This window comes from Octopus sinensis, linkage group LG17 (assembly GCF_006345805.1).
Source record: "Octopus sinensis linkage group LG17, ASM634580v1, whole genome shotgun sequence".
NCBI lineage: Eukaryota > Metazoa > Mollusca > Cephalopoda > Octopoda > Octopodidae > Octopus > Octopus sinensis.
Genome location: NC_043013.1, coordinates 15,558,473 through 15,578,472, shown reverse-complemented (window position 1 = coordinate 15,578,472; position 20,000 = coordinate 15,558,473). Strand labels below are relative to the sequence as shown.

At 38.5% G+C, this 20,000-nt stretch overlaps 1 protein-coding gene and 1 long non-coding RNA gene across 3 annotated transcripts in view; one reads left to right on the top strand and one right to left on the bottom strand.

Annotated features, from left to right (window-relative positions):
• The window catches only part of LOC118766720, an 18,558-nt gene extending 6,653 nt beyond the window's left edge, over positions 1 to 11,905 (bottom strand). Inside the window, exon 1 of the long non-coding RNA XR_005002629.1 lies at positions 11,893 to 11,905. This is a non-coding gene — a long non-coding RNA (uncharacterized LOC118766720). The remainder of the gene's footprint in view (positions 1 to 11,892) is intronic.
• Positions 11,906 to 15,310: 3,405 nt separating this feature from the next.
• Positions 15,311 to 20,000, top strand: part of LOC115221051 — a 59,566-nt gene continuing 54,876 nt past the window's right edge. For both annotated transcript variants that reach the window (XM_036510373.1, XM_036510372.1), the window contains exons 1-2: positions 15,311 to 15,432; positions 17,681 to 17,809. In XM_036510373.1, coding sequence (XP_036366266.1) covers positions 17,784 to 17,809 — 26 coding nt within the window. In that variant the 5' untranslated portion in view covers positions 15,311 to 15,432; positions 17,681 to 17,783. The remainder of the gene's footprint in view (positions 15,433 to 17,680; positions 17,810 to 20,000) is intronic.

Genomic DNA, 20,000 nt, shown 5'->3' with positions numbered 1-20,000 from the left:
TGCTAACCAACTGGCTTGTATCGTACGATGTTTCATATGTTTAGAGTTTCTCAACGTTTTGTATTGCACAGGAGCGCTGATTGGACTGCAACTTGTCAAACCATTCCTTTCGTGCATCACTTCAACAAGCACAAACTACTCAAAACTTGTGTCTGCTCTCAAACAACTTTATGATGACCTTTCCACAGTGGATCCAAACCGATTGCCAAATGTACATAGTCCTGCACTCAGTTTCGTATCTTCTAGCAGATTCTAGGAAACCAGATATGATGAAGATATATGCTGTGCTGTTGAAGCTGTTGCAACCGAATTGAATCCAGAGGTGTTAAAAGTACTGTCGAGGCTTCTTCCAAAGTTAGCAGATGGTTTCCAGAACCAGAAGGGAGTTCCGCTTTTTTTTTTTTTTTTGAACATCGTCAAAGAGTCTCCCCATGCTCGGGCAAGCATGAACTTTGCTAAACTAGGGAGAGCACCCATTCACAATCTCGGCTCAAAACGTAGTGTGGGCTTTACCAAATATGAGTTGAGTCGTCGAGGTGACAAGCAACTCAAATTGCCATCTTCTTCCCAAGTTAAATCCAAGTTAGTTGATCTGATTGAACTCGAGAGTCCGGAGCATTCAGGCAATATACCAAACTCCCCAAACCTGGGGGCGAGTACCTGATATCATTAAAGAATGGGATAACCGCCAGTAGCAGTTAATGTTGGAGGGACTGGAGAAGAAGGAAATCCCCAATATAGCAATGGATAGACGATGAACAGGCGATCTGGATATTTTAGAATAACATAGTGGACCGTTTACTAGCAGCACTGGGGTAGAGGCCTATCTCATGACAGATATATTGGATAAAGAAAAGGTCAATAGGCTGTGTTTAGAAATCAGATATGCCAGAGACACGGCCCTTTCTGCACCAAAAACCAGCGACATTTTTCATATGAAATAAAATTATCAAAAACTGTCAATGGAACGATGTGCAATAAATTTGAAGATTTATTTGAATTAATGTGAGTTGCAAGACTGATGTAAGCCTTATTGCTTTTAATCATGCCTTGGAAGACTTGGTGTGAGGTTCTGAAGTCATAATGGTTATAAATGTATTATTGTATCTTATAAATTACGGAACTCGAAAAATGTTTTTCTTCTGTAAAATTTAATTACTTAATTATTTATTAAATTGTTTATTCCACATCAAAATCGTGTTCTATGACCTCAAAAACATATATAAAGACATATCACATGACATTTTTGGTAACAGCTACTGATTTCATTTAAAAATCGTGTACTCTGGCCGCCATCTTGGAGTTCCGCCATATTGGAAAGTCAAATTGCGAAGTTAATACTATTTTGGGATTCAATGTATTAAAAAAAAACATGCTAAGTTAAAATATTATATATTTACGTAGAGTTTTAAATTGATTAAATTAGTTTTTACCCCTATTCTGGTGAGGTTTCAAACTTCAACGGGAATGTACAAATTTGAAATCGCAAAAACAGTTTATATTATTGTTTTTGATCTTAACTACAACTTTTCTAAGAGTTCTCCAAAAAGAAGCTCGAAAATTTTCAAATAATATCAGCACCCACCCACTATAAAGACCATAAACCGATAAGAGAGCTTCAGAGTGGTTACTTTGCCTGTTAGAAACAACAGCTAGAAACACTGGATATCACGTTCTCAAAAAAAAGGAAGAAAGTCATTTCTGGAATGCCTTTCATCATCAGTTTGCTTAATCAGGGTTGACGTGGAGCTAAATAACAACAAAAATATCTTTATTGTGCTGCTCAGTTGGCAAAGCCGTTATATTCGACATAATGTTATGTTATTGCTAATAGTTTGTGTTATTTAGAGGATGCGATTAAGAAACCGTTTTGCTTGTTTCTATTTCAGGTCTCCCGTATGAATGTTACCAAAATAATCCACGCCAGCTTTACTCAAAACGTGGACGAACTGAATTCACCAAAGTCGCTTTCGACGTTGCTGCTAACAGCATAATGAGAAATGACTTCACTTTTGCTCACACATATGGACCTAACAATATCAGGTATCGCTATGTTTAATTAAAGCCTCAGTAAATGCTTCGTGGAATGGTGGGGAAGCTTTTGATAAGACATGTATTGAAAGTCAGTGTTTTCATGATGGATGTATAAAGAGTAATAATGTGATGTTTTTCTCAAAAATATTTTCAAAGAGAAAAGTGCAAAAACTGCAACTGTGAATTGAAACCATGAGAGGCGAAGTTCTGGCTTAGCAAGACACGAAAGAACAGAGTCCACCATATTTTGGGGAAGCCTCCAAGTTTGGTAGGAAAAAGGGTGGAAATTGTTCTATCAGGAATCCAAACCTAAATCCTTGCAACAGTACAGACTCAGCTAAAAGTACTCATGAGTCATGGAGGTGCGTGGCCTAGTGGTTAGGATGCTGAATTCATGATCGTAAGATTGTAGATTCGAATACTGGATCAGATGATGTGTTGTGTTCTTGAACAAAACGCTTCATTTCACGTTATTCCAGTCCACTCAGCTGGCAAAAATGAGTAATACTGCCATGGATTGGCGTCCCTCAAGTTGGGGAATATATACGCCATGAAACCGGGAAACCGGCCCTTATGAGCCAACATGACTTGTGAAGGAAACTTTGCTTCTCCTTTTTTTACCCAAGAGTCAGGCGGTAGTGTTCAATTGGATTAAGGATTAAGTTTACACCTTATCGCTGAGTGCCTACATATTACACCAGAACGCTTAGCGTTTAAGTTTTTTTTTTACGCCGCACAAATCGTCCATATTCTAGTTCAAGCGGAGCATAGCAAGTTATGAAATTCATGTTTTTCTTCCAAAAGCAGTAAGAGTGAAAAATTAATTGAATTTCTATAGTCAGCAATTAAATCTGGTTCGAAATTCATTAGGAATACTTGGGAGATACCAGTAAAAATTTGACTCCTAAAATGGATGTCAATCAAAGATAACTCTTGCAGCAATCGAACAGACGATACAAAAAGACGATGATCTTCTTTGACATAACACCACTCATTCATTCAGAGGCATAGTTAGGAGTATTTTTGACTCAATGCTCACTCAGTAATCAGCGTTTTGCTAATTCTGCTACTCGATGTTTCTGCTACACCACAACGATATATAATTCTTTAAAAACATTGTCGTAATGACCATATATGTAGGGTAGAGGTTTAGTCGATTGTTTCACGTCGACCTCAGTTCATAATTTGAATTCTGAATGTAGGAAAGGAGCTGCTTTCTAACAAAATAACAAAAGCGCTATGAACTCATGCAAGAAAAGTAAGCGAAGGTCCTATTTTGTCATGTTCATAATTAACGGAACCTATGCTTCAAGAATGTTTTCTGTCTGAAATAAGTAGAAAATTATTAAAGAGCATACATCAGTTATTAAGTATGTCGAAATTCGCTTAAAATATAATTAAAATACTAAGAAAAGATTGCGTTTCAAAACGCAACACTTATTTTCGGAACAACCTAATGTGTGTGTATATGTGTGTGTGTGTGTGGTGTGTGTGTGTGTGTGTGTGTGCGTGTGTGCGTGCGTGCGTGTGTGTGTGTGTGTCGGTGTCGGTGTATGTGTCTGTGTGTGTGTGTAAATATTTTCATATATATATATATATATATATATATATATATATGTATGTATATATATATATGTATGTATGTACATATATGTGTACGTATGTACACACCTATATGTATACATATATGCATATACATACATAATATATATGTATATGTACATACATATATAAATATATGCATATACATCATTATAAATATATATACACATATATACATGTATATATATATATGTATGTATGTATATATATATATATATGTATGTATGTATATATATATATATTATATATATATATATATATATATATATATATATATATATATATATATATATATATATATATATATATATATATATATATATATATATATATGTAGGTCCCGGGTTGAGTCGGGGTTAACCACAGTAAATAAGGTACTCAATACATAGCAGAGTAAATTAATTTATTTCATAGAAGGAGCTTCTAAGAATGATAGTTTGCGCCATGCCTACCCCAAAAAGTCCCCCACCACCACCCCTTTAAACCTGCCTAAATGTATAAATGCCAAAACTATTCTTGTCACCTAGCTTCCTGATGATTTCTTTTGAATGAAACAGTTCTAGTCCTGTAGAAGCTCCTTCTATAAAAAATATATATATATATATATATATATATATGCTATTGTTTTCTTTTTTATTAGTTACGGAACAGCTGGTGGCATGTTCAGTCCCTTACCGCGATGTCGACCCCATGGCGTATTCAGTATTGATCTGACTGGAACGCCGTTTATAATACACCAGAAAGCGAGATGGAAATGGGACGGACAGTTCCAAGATGGCGCAAATAATGGGACGGTAATCTTAAGCAAGTACGGTAAGTATATGACTAAGTGCCTGCAAGAGTTGCAAGGCATATTTTTATACTAGTGTTACCGTGCCTCTTATGAAGGCGCATGGCTCGGTGGTTAGAGCGTCGAGCTTACGATCGGGAGTGTGCGAGTCCGAATCCCGGACCGAGCTGCGTGTTGTCTTCTTAAGCAAGACACTTTATTTATGTCACCCTGGTGAGACCCATATTGGAGTATGGGATTCAAGCCTCTTCTCCTTATCTCCTAAAAGACATACAGCATCTCGAAAGAGTCCAGAAGCTGGCTACCCGCATGGTTCATGGTCTCAAAAATTTGTCCTACGAAGAAAGGCTGAGGACGCTCGACCTTTATTCTCTTGAAAAACGCCGCCGCCGTAGTGATCTCATTCTCGCCCACAACATCATAAGCGGAAAGTGTAACCTCTCGAAAGAGCTGTTCTTCACTCCTGCTCCAGAGCGTCGGCTGCGGGGTCATTCCGAAAAGCTCTACCTGCGACGATTTCATCTCAATCGAAGGAGAGGAGCTTTCTCCGTCCGGGTTGCGGATCCATGGAACAAGCTGCCAGACGAGATGGTGAAGATGCCAACGACCGCTTTGTTCAAAGCCTCCCTGGATCTCAAGTGGCCTGAACTCTTTACATGAACACCACCCTGTACTTAACTCCATGTCCCCCTACATGGCCTTGCTATTTGCTTTTGAGCCAAATTAACTAACTAACTAACTAACTATTTCACATTGCTCCAATTCACTCAGCTGTAGAAATGAGTTGCGACATCACTGGTGCCAAGCTGTATCGGCCCCTTTGCCTTTCCCTTGGATAACATCGGTGGCGCGGGGAGGAGAGGATGGTATGCATGGCCGACTGCTGGTCTTCTATAAACAACCTTGCCCGGACTTGTGCCTCGGAGGGTAACTTTCTAGGTGCAATCTCATGGTCAGTCATGACCGAAGGGGCTCTCAACAGCAGCATGCCTCTATGTAGTTCCTATGAACCCAATTACACTCACAATTTATCGGTTGACCTGAGGCTGTAGAAAATGGCATTTGTCTCAATATCTTTAGCCTCGTCATTGCAACTGCGCCCATACACACAAGCGCATGTGCAACATACAACACACAGAATTTAATATAATATATATATATATACACATTCATATATATATATATAATATATATATATATATATAATATATATATAATATATATATATGTATATTTATTATTTTATATCTTAAAAATATTGATTATATTTTAGATTTTGAAACCACCTGAAGAATGACTACTACTCAAAGATGTGATGAAAGAAGACATGAAACGATCGTAGTGGATAATAATAATTGTTAAATTTCTAAATAATATAAATTAATTTATGTATTGGCTTGAGTCTTTGTTTGATTTGCATAATAGTGGTTTTGTCTCTAATTTAATATAATATATATATATATATATATATATATATATATATATATATATATATATATATATATACATACATGCACATATATATATATATATATATAATCCTTTCTACTATTCAAGGTCTGAAATTTTCCGGCAAATTTTCGCCAGTCTAAGTTCTAAGTTCAAATTCCATCGACTTCACCTTTTATCATTTCGGGATTGATAAATTAAGTACCAGTGGAGTTCTGAGGTCGATGTAATCGACTTAACCCCTTCCCCAAAATTTCAGACCTTGTACCTCGAGTAGAAAGGATTATGATTATTATTTTTTTTTTTTTTTTCAGAATATATAGGTTGCTTTAAAGACATCAGAAAAAGTGTTCTTCCAATGTTGCGCTGGTCAAGTTTACATATGACCATAGAAAAATGCATTCTTAGTTGCAAAAAGGGCGGATATTATTATGCTGGTCTGGAGGTAAGTTCAGCATAGATGGTTGTGTGGTACGAAGCTTGCTTCCCAACCACGCGATTTCAATATTTGTTCTACTGCGCGGTATAAATTTCTTGGTGAAGTGTCTTCTATTATTGCCCCGGGCGAACCAAAGACTTGTGAGTGGATTTGGTATGCGGAAACAGAAACAAGCCTATCGTGCGCGCATGTGTGTGTGTATGTGTGTCTTTGTGTTTGTCTGTTTCCCTACCACCGTTTGACAACCGGTGTTGGTTTGTATACGTTCCCATAGCATAGCAGTTTGGCAAAAGACACCGATAAAAGAAATAGAGGGGGTAAAAATAGCCGCAAATAAAAGAGTGACACAAGGAAAGAAAAAATAAAAGGGATGCACACACACACAAACACACATACACAAACCGCCCCCCCCCACAGACACACACACAAACGCACACACAATGGCCGTCTCCAAGAAAATTGAGCTGTATTAACCAGCCTAGACGACGGGTCAGGGATTTGTATTGTAATAAGGACGATATAACGTGCCCATAATGCAGATACATCCAAAGATCCATGACCAAGACACTCAGCTGTCAACAATCTTAGTCTATCAAGTTGTACCACAGTATGCTACAATAATCCTCTGAACTGTATCCGTGACGAAGTCACTTGACCGTCAGCAATACAGTTCACCTAGATGTGTGTGTGTGTGTGTGTGTGTGTGTGTGTGTGTGTGTGTGTGTGTGTGCGTACTCTAATATCGATGAGTGAGAATGAGTGCTCAGCACTACATTGGAGGATGAATGACCCGACCTTGTTATTTTTTGTATCATCTATCTGGATATTTTGTTGTCCCTTTTTGTATCACCTGGTTGTCCGGATGTTTTGCGTTCTTGTCCCATTTTGTATTTTATAATATATATATATAAATATATATATATATATATGCGAGTAGCTATAAGCAAATTGATTGAAACTAAGATATCCGCCTATATGTTTGTACTCATGCACTAGAGATTATCCATTGTACTATTATCGTCTTCCTTTGCAGAATGCAAGATTCTGTTCCTGTGGAAATAGCTACAGCAAAGGGGGGGTGTCCAAACGGTGTACCGCGCGCTGCAGTGGTCAACGCTATCGAAAATGTGGTGGTTACTTAGCCCTCTCCGTTTACACTGCAGGTATGTAATAGCAAAGGCTTTAAATATTAATCGCGTGTATAATTTCTCTGTTTCGTGATTTTCTTTTTTTTTTAATTTTTAATTTTAATTTAATTTTTATTGACTCAGAAAGCAAGGACATGTAGGGGGACAGGGAGTTATGTACAGGGAGGATGGTCATACAAAAAGTTTAGGCCATATCCGGTCAAGAGAGACTTTGAACCGAACGGTCGTCGGCATCTTCACTATCTCGTCCGGCAGTTTATTCCACGGATCCGCAACCCGGACGGAGAAAGCCCCTCTCCTTTTTTTTATGTTTGTTTTCAAGGGGATGTCTGTTTCAAATTTTTAAGGAGGCCGTTGGCATGGCTATGTTTACTTAAGAAGTAGTCTTAGCCAGCACATAGTTTCGGGCTCGGTACCTTGGGCAGGTGTCTTCTTCAATAGCCCCGGTCCGACCAATACCTTGGGAGTGAATTTGAATGGGGGGGGGGTAACTTGTAGAAGCCCGTTGCATATATATGTGTACGTGCGTGTGTGCGCATGTGTAAGTACGTGGGTGTGTTTGTGGTTGTCTTTGTGCAAGTGCCTGTCTCCTTTTTCTACCACTTGGTAACCGATGTTGGTTTGTTTATGTCGCCTTTATTTACAGGTACGGCTTAAGAGACCGATAGACTTTTTACTAAACTTCAAAAATACATAGTGAGGTTGATTTGTTTGAGTAAAATCCTCAGGGATGGTATCCTAGGGTGGCTGCAGTCCAATGACCGAAACAAAAGATAAAGGATAAATATATTTGCGAATCATATATAATTGCATCATACATTTAATTTTCAGTTCGAAAAATAAAAATAGGCAACTTATTGGGTCTATCTGATATCGTTCAAGCCATTTTATTATGCATACATTTAGACACATTCATACTTACATATACATACATCGACTACAGTAGAAAGCGAGTGAAAATGTAGCATCGTCTGTTGGATTCAAACATCGCATCTTCCGTACCACACCAATCTAACACAACAGATTTGACTTTCCAAATTAGAACCCTTAACTAAGTAACTAAGATTATACATACCTATTTCTTTACTGCCCACAAGGGGCTAAACACAGAGAAGACAAACAAGGACAGACAAAGGGATTAAGCCGATTATATCGACCGCAGTGCGTAACTGGTACTTATTTAATTGACCCCGAAAGGATGAAAGGCAAAGTCGACCTCGGCGGAATTTGAACTCAGAACGTAACGGTAGACGAAATACCTAGTTCTTTACTACCCACAAGGGGCTAAACACAAAGGGGACAAACAAGGACAGACAAAGGGATTAAGTCGATTACATCGACCCCAGTGCGAAACTGGTACTTTATTTATCGACCCCGAAAGGATGAAAGGCAAAGTCGACCTCGGCGGAATTTGAACTCAGAACGTCACGGCAGACGAAATACCGCTAAGCATTTCGCCCGCCGCGCTAACGTTTCTGCCAGCTCGCCGCCTTGTTCGTGTGTGTATATGTTTATGTGTATATGCAAGTGATTGTGTGTGTGTGTGTGTGCTTGAGCTTCTGTTTGTGTCTATAATTGTGTATCTATGTGTGTGCATGTGTTTGTAAATATGTGTGTGTATGTGCGTGTGTGTGTATGTGCGTGTGTGTGTGTGGTGTGTGTGTGTGTGTGTGTGTGTGTGTGTGTGTGTGTATGTACATCTACATATCTAATTATTGATACACTTGCTTTCTTTTCCAGGAGAATCTCACTACCGAATAGGCAAGTGTGGTGGATACCCAGCTAAATGCTACCCCGTCATGACTGACGGACAAGAAAGGGATCTCTTGTTTCTGCAATTAAATCCCACTCACCCATGCAAACAGTAACTATGTTGTTGTTGTTGTTCTGGTTCATGTTCTTCTTTCTAGTGTGATGGTTGTTGCTGCTTTTGTTTGTTTGTTTGTTTGTTTGTTTGTTGAGGGTAGGAAGTCGGGGACAAGAAACGGGAAGAAAAAGTGAGAGAAAGTTGAAAGTTGGAGCGAATGAGTACAACAGGGGTCGCCACCACCCCCTGCCGAAGCCTCGTGGAGCTTTAGGTGTTTTCGCTCAATAAACACACACAACGCCCGGTCTGGGAATCGAAACCGCGATCCTCCGACCGTGAGTCCGCTGCCCTAACCACTGGGCCATTGCGCCTCTGGTTGTTGCTGCTGTTTTTGTTGTTGTTGCTCTTGGTAGTGGTGACGCTGCTATTTTTGTTAGTGTATTTAAAGTCTCTATATTCTTTCTCTCTGAAAAAGCACAAAATTTCAAGCCCTTGTTCATATTATTCTTGTTGCTAACTCAACTGCAGTGAGATGTGAAACAACTGACGTTTCGGACGTAAGTCTTTCTTCGGAGAACAAAGAATATAAAGGACAAATATGACATCGTTCTGTTATCTTTCTGTTATCTTTCTCACTGAAGAAGCACAAATTTCTTTGTTCTAGTTCATGTTGTTCTTGTTGCTAATATAGTGGTTGTTGTTGCTATTTCTGTTACTACCGTTGTTGTTGTTGTTGTTGTTGTTGTTGTTGTTGTTGTTATGTTGTTGTTGTTGTTGTTGTTGTTGTTGCTATTGCTATGGTAGTAAATGGCGTTGTTATTTGCTGCTGCTGTTATTATTCATAAGGATAGTGTTGCTGTGATTATTGTTACCGTTGCTGCTGCTGTTGCTGCTGCTGCTACTGCAGCTACTACTATTGATGTTGCTGTTGCAAATTATGATGTTGCTGCTTCTGTTATTACTGTTGATGATGTTATTGCAACTGTTACTGTTGTTGTTGTTGTGGTTGTTTTTGTTGTTGTTGTTGTTGTTGTTGTGTTGTTGTTGTTGTTTTTGTTGTTGTTGCTGTTGCTGCTGTTGTTGTTGCTGCTGCTGTTGTTGTTGTTGTTGTTGTCGTCGTCGTCGTTGTTGTTGTCGCTGTTCATTTCTATCAAGTGTTTTATGAAAGTCGACTGCTTCTATGATATGAATTTCCCTGTTTTAAAGTAAGCCAAATTCAACCGTCCATTGTACCTTCATGTTAGTTTACGTTCCCAACTTCAGCTTTATAATGGTAAAGATCTTTTTTTATTAAATCCTCCGTTATTTTCAAAATTAATTGAAACAAATAATTCAGTATAATTTCGGTGTGAATATGGCAATAAAAGAGTTAATTTTCTGCCATAGTTTATTATGTTTGTTACCTTATACTAAACCAAATGTACTTGTACCTATTTTTTAGATACTTTCACGGACTTATTTAACCACCACCACCCATCACGTAATAATACTTATGGAAACAATTATAGAAAACGTGAACTTGTATAAGAAAATCTTAGTCGATTTTATTCATCAAATATTTTTCTGCTCACTGATAAACATATTTTAACCCTAGCAAAGACTTTTTAATGCGTTTAAAATATAACGTACCTAAGAAATTTCCGGAACTCCCTAAATATTTGGTGCCCCTCGTGGATAGCTGCCACTTACTTTCGATTTCACAACGCCACAAGGGACTGCTTCAACTCAGTTTTAAAACAAAAAAAAAATTAAACGAGGCTTTCGCTGTTCGTTGCTTCAATGGCACCGATTCTTATAGTATTTATTGACAGCAAGCCACAACAATTGTAGAATAGTATTAGGTCCCTATTTCCATGATCCCTACACCGGACAACTACTCAAAATGCCCCTGCCTTCTGATAACACTGGTTTTACCATTATTCCGACTTATTTGCTTTTTCTTTTCTTTTTTTTTTTTTTTGTTTTTAGAAAAATCTGTGCTCCTTTCGGAATATGCATTGCAACGACCAGCGATGGATTCTTTTGTCAATGTCCCACTGGATTTTCAGGATCCCGATGTCAAACGAGAACAGGTTAGTGAAATATGGAATAATGACTGGGTTAATTATCTTAGGTGAGGCACATACAGCCCTTCTGTTTCGATCCGATAACATATTCTGTGTCGGAACATACAGTGTTGGCTAAAGACTATTATAGATAGACGCAGGCATGGTCAGGTGCAAGGCATGGCTGTATGGTCAAGAAAACCACTTTGCAAGGATTTAGTTTTAGGTTCAATCCCACTGCGCAGAACCATGGGCTAGTATTTTCTATTATAGCACTGAGGCCGACCAATGCCTTGTGAGTGAATTTGTTAGATGGAAGCCTATGTATATATGTGTTTGTGTGTGTGTGTGTGTGCGTGCGCGCCTTTGTGTTTCCTGAGCCGCTGCCTTTGACAACTGCTGATGGTAACTTGGCAGTTCGACATAAAAGATCGATAGAATGAGCACCATACTTTAAAAATTAAAACAAAATTAATACTTGTATCTATTTCTTCACCTACAGCAGAAAAAAAAACCTTCAAAGCGTTGCCCCAGCATGGCCGCAGTCCAAAGATTGAAACAAGTCAAGTATGAAAAACTATGTTCGTTATACAGCAATGAAACGAAGCACTTTTAACAAGTCTTTTATCTTTTATCTTTAACTTGTTTCAGTCATTGCAATGCGGCCATGATGGGGCTCCACCTTAAAGAATTTGTATTCACCCTGGAACTTATTTTTGAAAGCCCAGAATTTATTTTCTTGGTCTCTTTTGTTGAAGCGTTAAGTCACGGGGACATAAACACACCAACACCAGCTGTCAAGTCGTGGTGGTAGGGGACAAACACCGACACAAAGACATACATAGACAGATATAGACATAAACATACTCTCATATATATATATATGTGTGTGTATGCATATATATATATATATATATATATATATATATATATGTGTATATAAATATATATATGTATGTATATATATATGTGTGTGTATATATATATATATATATATATATATATATATATTATATATATATATATTTGAGTAGTTGAATGAATTATCTTATTATGGATAATTCGGTTAACCGATACCCGGGTAGCCAATTCACGTCAGAAAAACACGGTTGAAGCTACATGCCTAGGGCAGAGATCACGTGCTTTCGTGTGGAAATCTGTGTGTTTTTTTTAATACAAATAAATGAAAGAATGGAGTTGAACGATGAATTAACAAAATTCCTTTATTTTCGACATATGTTTCGAAGGCTGCATATTCCTAATTTCGAAGGAATAAGGGGTGCATTATGCCGCCTTCTCATCAGGAAAAAACAAGGAATTTATGTCAGCATCAAGATGCACAAAAACGTTTAGATGACTGCCCACACGGAGCCCATAGCATAATGCACCCCTTATTCCTTCGAAATTAGGAATATGCAGCCTTCGAAACATATGTCGAAAATAAAGGAATTTTGTTAATTCGTCGTTCAACTCCATTCTTTTATTTATTTATATATATATGTGTGTGTGTGTGTGTGTGTGTGTGTGTGGTGTGTGTGTGTGTATGTGTGTGTGAGTGTGTGTGTGTGTGTGTGTGTGTGTACACCGGGCCTCTTCTAGTTTCCGTAGACCAAATCGACTGAAAAGACTTTGGTCGACCTGCGGCTATTGGTAGAAGAGATTTGCGCCCAGGGTTCCACAGTGGGACTGAACCCGGAACCATGTGGTTGGGAAGCAAGCTTCTTATCACACAACCACGCCTGCACCCTGAATAAAATGAGTATACGCCCGCAAACTGTAATTTAATATTCGAACTGATTGCCATCAAAGTTTTAAATGGTCTGTCCAGTTTTCTTTACCCACTAGTATCAGTGAGATTACAAGCAATAGATGAATATATAGCTGGGAAGCTACACAAATGCTGACGAGGTTCCAAACAGAGTCGAACTAAGTGATATATACAGCTGTTCCTTTCTTTTTCTAATTAACTAACGCACTATGTATATAAAAGGACGGAATATTCACATTCGTTGGAAGAGTTTTCGCTAAGCTTTCTTCCCAACCACATGGTTCCGGGTTCAGTCCCACTTCGTGGCACCTTGGGTAAGTGTCTTCAGCTATAACCTCGGGCCGACTTTGCAAGTAGATTTTGTAGACAAAAACTGAAAGAAGCCGTCATATATATGTGTGGATAGGCGGCGAGCTGGCAGAATCGTTAGCACGTCGGGCGAAATGCGTAGCGGTATTTCGTCTGCCGTGACGTTCTGAGTTCAAATTCCGCTGAGGTCGACTTTGCCTTTCAACCTTTCGGGGTCAATAAATTAAGTACCAGTTACGCACTGGGGTCGATGCAATCGACTTAATCTGTTTGTCTCCTCTATGTTTAGCCCCTTGTGGGCAATAAAGTAATATACATATATATGTGTGTGTGCGCGCGCGTGTGTCTGTGTTTGTGTGATCTGCTTGTTTTACTGGCATCGGACATGAAAGACCTCCATATGCTAAGCTATGAAGATCAAGGAACTTTCTTGGGTTCGAACGAAAATTATCCTTGAAACTTTGCCGTTCCCTCATACCTGTATTTCACACAAAAATGAGTGGTAGAGTGGTTGTTAGTTCTTCCTCAAGCCATGCCTGGCTCATAAGGTCCGGTTTCCTTGGCGTATAGGTTCCGCACCTGGACAGGACGCCGGTCCGTCGCAGGTGAGCTGCAAGATGCAGGAGGAAAGAGTGAGAGAAAGTTGTGGCGAAAGAGTCAGCAGAAGTACACCATTACCTTCTGCCGGAGCCGTGTGGAGCTTAGGTGTTTCGCCCATAAACGCACACATCGCCCTGTCTGAGATTCGAACCCGCGATCCCTCGACCGCGAGTCCGCTGCTCTAACCACTAGGCCATGTGCCTCGTCATGTTTTCAGGTCTACCGCTGCACATTTTATAGAAATCATTTGTTATTTTCTTTTAGCGCCATGTCAACCTTAATCAAGCTGACCTATGCCAAAGATAATCCAACCGCGTGACCATCCCAACTCCTCTTTTATTCATACATTCTATCTGTAAGAGAATAAACAGCCAGTGTGCTTTTCCCTTTTGGATCGTTTCGGTTTGACCGGCAGTTTTTTCTAGCGGTGTCATATGAAATTGTCATCCATAATTATGACCCTAGTATCGATCTATTGCATTTCAATCTGTTTTAGGGTTCGAGTTAGAGTTAGGGTTAGTCAGGGTTAGGGTTAGGGGTGGGGAGAAGGGTATCTTTTTTTCTTCAGAAATGTAAATAAACCCAATCTGTTTCTTAAACGAGGGACATAGTCATGCGGCACAGAATGTTTTCACCTCAATAGACGTCATTGATTGGTTGAAATTGAAGAAAAAAAAACAAGTATCTTACAAACCATAGAATTTTCTCAATAAAGCCAAGAGAAAAATATCTTTTATAAACACATTCTACCAGTATACGAAGTTTAAAAGTGTTTAGTTACGTGGAAATTATTTTTAAAAACTGCCGGTCAAACCGAAAAGATCCTCCCTTTTTTTAAAAAGACATTATGAAGACATTATCCTAATATTTCTAGCAACTCGTGTCAACACATTGAGACCACCCTATTAGATTCTGGCACATGTTTAAAGCGACTAGGTGGACGTATCCGCCGCAAAATCAGATTATTCCATTACTTTACAACGTAAGTACGACAGGTGTTTAGCAGGATCGTAAGAGTGTTGGAAAATATGCCTTACGGGATATACTCAGTTTCTTTATGTTCTGAGTTCGAATCCTGCAGACGTCAAATTTTGTCTTTCATTCTTTCGGGCTCGACAATATAAAGGGCCAGTTAAGTACTGGATTCCTTCAAATTACATAATCACCCTTCCCTTAAATTTACTAGCTTTTGTGTTTAGATTAGAAATAATTATCGTTTTAGGTAATTCTTTACTTCAAGACAAAACTGCAGAGTCAATTCTTGTGAGATTCATATATTTTTATATTTCTATTCTATTTTTTTTTTAACTCTTCACCAGAAAAAACTACTACCAATCAGAAGTGTCCTGCCGACTACCAACCGGAATCTTGCGCATGTCAGAAGTATGACTGTTATGGAGCGAAACTCCAAAATGGTGTTTGCTACACAAACAAGGGAAGGGTATGCAATTATAAATAGTTTTCATTTCCTTATTTTGCTACTTTTAACCTTTGGGTACTGGCCATGCTGATGCACCACATTTGTAGTTGTTGAAATTGTTTTCGTTACATGTAATCGTTAAGATGTAATCGACAAGTTCCTTCCCACCAAAATTTCAGGCCTTGTGCCTATAGTAGAAAGTGTTGTTGTTATTATTATTATTTGGAAGATTTCCGCATAGATAAAGACGATCTAAAAATGGCCAAGAAAATTGTAAAAAGGAATGGAAGAAGGCTAGCTGTAAACCCTCCATCCGACGTGATAAGGAATATCTTAAGATGTACGGCCACATACCGCTACATCGGAGTTAAGTCACGTGGGATAGAAAATGTTCCTGAGAGCGAAATACAAAAATACCTCGGACGCAAGGAAAGAAATTTGGAACTACTGAGGTGAGATTTGGGACTGAAGAAGAAGCCAGGTGTCATTCCTCGACTACTTTGAGGAATGGAAATGTCTTAATCCCCCAGCTATCGTGACCAACGCCTTGCCAAGATTAAGGTGTTGAATGTGCCGCCAGAAATATCCATCACCTGGTTAGTGACGGCCGTCTTAGAAGGTTAGAAGAAAACGAAGGTCAAGAAAATACATAAGCAAAACTGGTCAGGTATAGGTATGGAATTGATTTTACAATGTAAGCAGGACCATATCAACCAAATGTCCGATCGAATCGATTTCCCAGATGGTACTCACCTGTCAGTGTTAATGGAGGGTAGAAAGCCACGATGTCAAACATGTGGATCTGTAATTCACTTAAAGGCTTTTTGCCTTGAAATTAAAAAAAAAACTAAACTCCCACTGCTACCAGCACTGCAAACACCGCAAGCGCAAAATCATGAACAAGTGTTCAAGACTCCTACACCTACATCTACACCCACACTCACGCGCACACCCACTCCCAAACCAAACAAAGAAGGAGTCTGCCTCCGGTTGCCACGGAAAAGCATGCTTCTGCTGAATGCTCTAACTCCCAAACCAACATCAACTGCAATGACATGGAGAAAGAAGAGCTGAACGATCACAGTGACAAAATGGGGTAGGCGAAAGAGGGGGAGAGTACATAGCCCTGCTCCAAGGACTCAACCAAATATATACTGAAACCACAACTGAAACACAATTCACAACCACTCCAACAAAAACCACAAGAATAAACAACAACTTCAAAAACAGCAACATCAACAGCATGGAATCACAGAAACACAGAAAACAACCAATTACCGAACTTCAAAAACAAGAAAATTCATCAGACTGTAGACGAAATGCATTCATCAATTTCACTGTTGTGAAAAAGAGCAACATTGAGCAACAAAGAAGAACAAAATAGAGACAGAAGGAAAGGAATTTGAGGATTTCATCCTCAAAACCGCGAAGGGTAGGCTTCTAATTAAAACGTCGTCAGAGAAAAATTCCCAGTATAGTGTAGAAATTTTAAAATAAAATCAGTTGATAAAAGGCTGTTGGAATGGCATTTTAAAAACATTTCGCCTATAGGGAGGTCTGGAATTGCTAGGCTTCTTGAAAATCAAGATGAGTAACCTCCTCATTTTTTTTCTCCGAGAATGGTGTGTGTGAATGTGCGTGACCTGGGTTCAGCTTCGAAGCAAGGTCACTTGCTCAATGATCTCAGGTCACTTGATTTAGCTGTGACAGCCATTAATGAAACAAGAATCTCCGGAAAACACCCTCTTGCATCCATTTTCGGGAACTACGGGGTATTCTTATCTTGTGGTCTATCGGGAGTGGATGGCGGTGTAGCAGTGCTACTCTGAAAATCCATAGATCTCTAAGTATGGGCTATTTTCTTGGGCCCGGATGGTAAGATAGTGGTCTTACACGTAAATGGCAGCGAAGGTGCCGCCTTAAGACTGGTGGCAGTTTATGCCTCAACAGGGCCTGTAAGGCCAGATTTCTTCAGATGTCTAGAAACTTTCTTGGGAACGTCCCGTACTTTAGTATTGGTGGGGGACTGGAACCATATTTTGGATGCGCGGAAGGACTGTGTGGGTTTGCCTTCCATCCTTGCGGGTCGATAAAATAAGTACCAGTTGAGCAATAAGGTGGATGTAATCGACTTGCTCGCTCCCAGGAACTGCTGCCTTGAGCCAAAATCTGAAACCATTATTGTTGTTGTTGTTGTTGTTGTTGTTGTGTTGTTGTTGCTGTTTGTTGTTGTTGTTGTTGTTTTACTATGACTGTTATTTTTTTTCAGGCAAGTCTAACCTGCAGATATGGAAAGTTTCCCACGATTTCTGTTACAGAAGTGCATTCAAAACCAAATGAAAACTTCGTAAGATGGTCCAACGGGTTCTACGATGTTGTCATGCACCTACTGGTCTTCGTACGTTTACTTATATATTCATACATATGCAGCTACACAAGTGTGTGAGGGTGTATATATATACAACATATATATATGTATATATATATATATATATATATATTATATATATATATATATATATATATATATATATAATATATATATATATACCTTACAGATATAGGGTGAAATATAATTAATTTAATAAAATCAACAAATTTCACCTAGTAGTATTTCGATATGGAAAGGACCATATTCGTTAAAAATTTATATAATTAGAATAATAAGGGTTTTTTGCAACAAGTTGCTTAAACCACATACCGAAAATTTTAGAAATAGCAGCCAAAAGACTAAAATTTTCTAAAATTTTCGGTATTCGGTTTAAGCAACTTGTTGCAAAAAACCCTTATTATTCTAATTATATAAATATATATATGCAGTTACGGTATATTCTGTTGAGAACGTAGTAGAGTACATTATAAGGCATATCCACCTTCAGATTTATCTTGTGCTATCCAGTAGTAATATTATACATACTTCCAGATTTGCGTTTGGTACCACCTAGAAGGAGTACGGTTGGACATTTATTTTTTAATCACTACAATTGTTTCCACGCAACGTAGTTCACCAGCAGAGCAAGTATTTGATTATGCAACTGTTTGCCTGCATTATGAGGTCAGGTTGTGTTTCCACAGGCGATGGCCTGAGAAAAACAAGCTAGATCTCATAATGAAGGCAAACAGTTGCATAATCAAATACTTGCTCTGCTGGAGAACTACGTTGCGTGGAAACAATTGTAGTGATTTAAAATAAATGTCCATCTGACTCCAATTTTTTCAAGTATATATACATACATATATATATACATACATATACATATATATATATATATATATATATATATATCATATATAATATATATATATTATATATATATATATAATATATTATATATATATGTATGTATGATGTTGTGTATATATGTCTATATATATATATGTATATGTATATATATATATATTATTATATGCATATATATAATATATATATATCTCTTTTACTTGTTTCAGTCATTTGACTGCGGCCATGCTGGAGCACCGCCTTTAATCGAGCAACTCGACCCCGGGACTTATTCTTTGTAAGCCCAGTACTTATTCTATCGGTCTCTTTTTTGCCGAACCGCTAAGTGACGGGGACGTAAACACACCAGCATCGGTCGTCAAGCGATGCTAGGGGGTCAAACACAGACACGCAAACACACACATATATATATATACATATATACGACAGGCTTCTTTCAGTTTCCGTCTACCAAATCCACTCACAAGGCATTGGTCGGCCCGGGGCTATAGCAGAAGACACTTGCCCAAGATGCCACGCAGAGGGACTGAACCCGGAACCATGTGGTTGGTTAGCAAGCTACTTACCACACAATATATAATGTAGTATCATACATCCTAAAATCTTGTTTATTACAATATTACATACAATGCGTTTACTTTAAATCCATCGGATGAAATACTAAGTGATCGTTTACCTTTACCAACTTCCCGTTGTTGTTGTTCTATATCATTCCATGTAGTTAGCTAGAACTTGGATTATACTAGAGTACTTGTACGGTCCCTTCCCATTCCTTCCCATCTTATGGCACTTTTTTGCAACCACATGGTTCCGGGTTCGGTTTCACTGCGTGACCGTGACACCCTGGGCAAGTGTCTTCTACAATAGCCTGAGGCCGACCAAAGTCTTGTCAGTGGATTCTGGTTGACGGAAACTGAAAGAGGACTGTCGTACGGGGTCACAATCACAAGTGTGTGAGTTTGATTCCTGGACCGGGCTGTGTGTTGTGTTCTTCAACAAGTTGCTCTATTTCATTCAGCTGTAGAAATGGGCTGCGATGTCACTGGTGCCAAACTGTATCGGCATTTGTCTTTCCCTTGGATAACATCGGTGGCAAGGAGAGGGGAGTCTGGTATGCATGGGCGATTGCTGGTCTCCCATAAACAAACTTTCCCAGACTTATGCCCCGGAAGTGAACTTTGTAGGAGCAATCCCATCTTCATTCATGACCTAAGGGGGATTTAACCTTTATATATATATATATAATGTATATAGATTATCTATATATATATATATATATATATATATATATCTATATATATATATAGTATATATATATATAGATTATTTTTATATATATATATATATA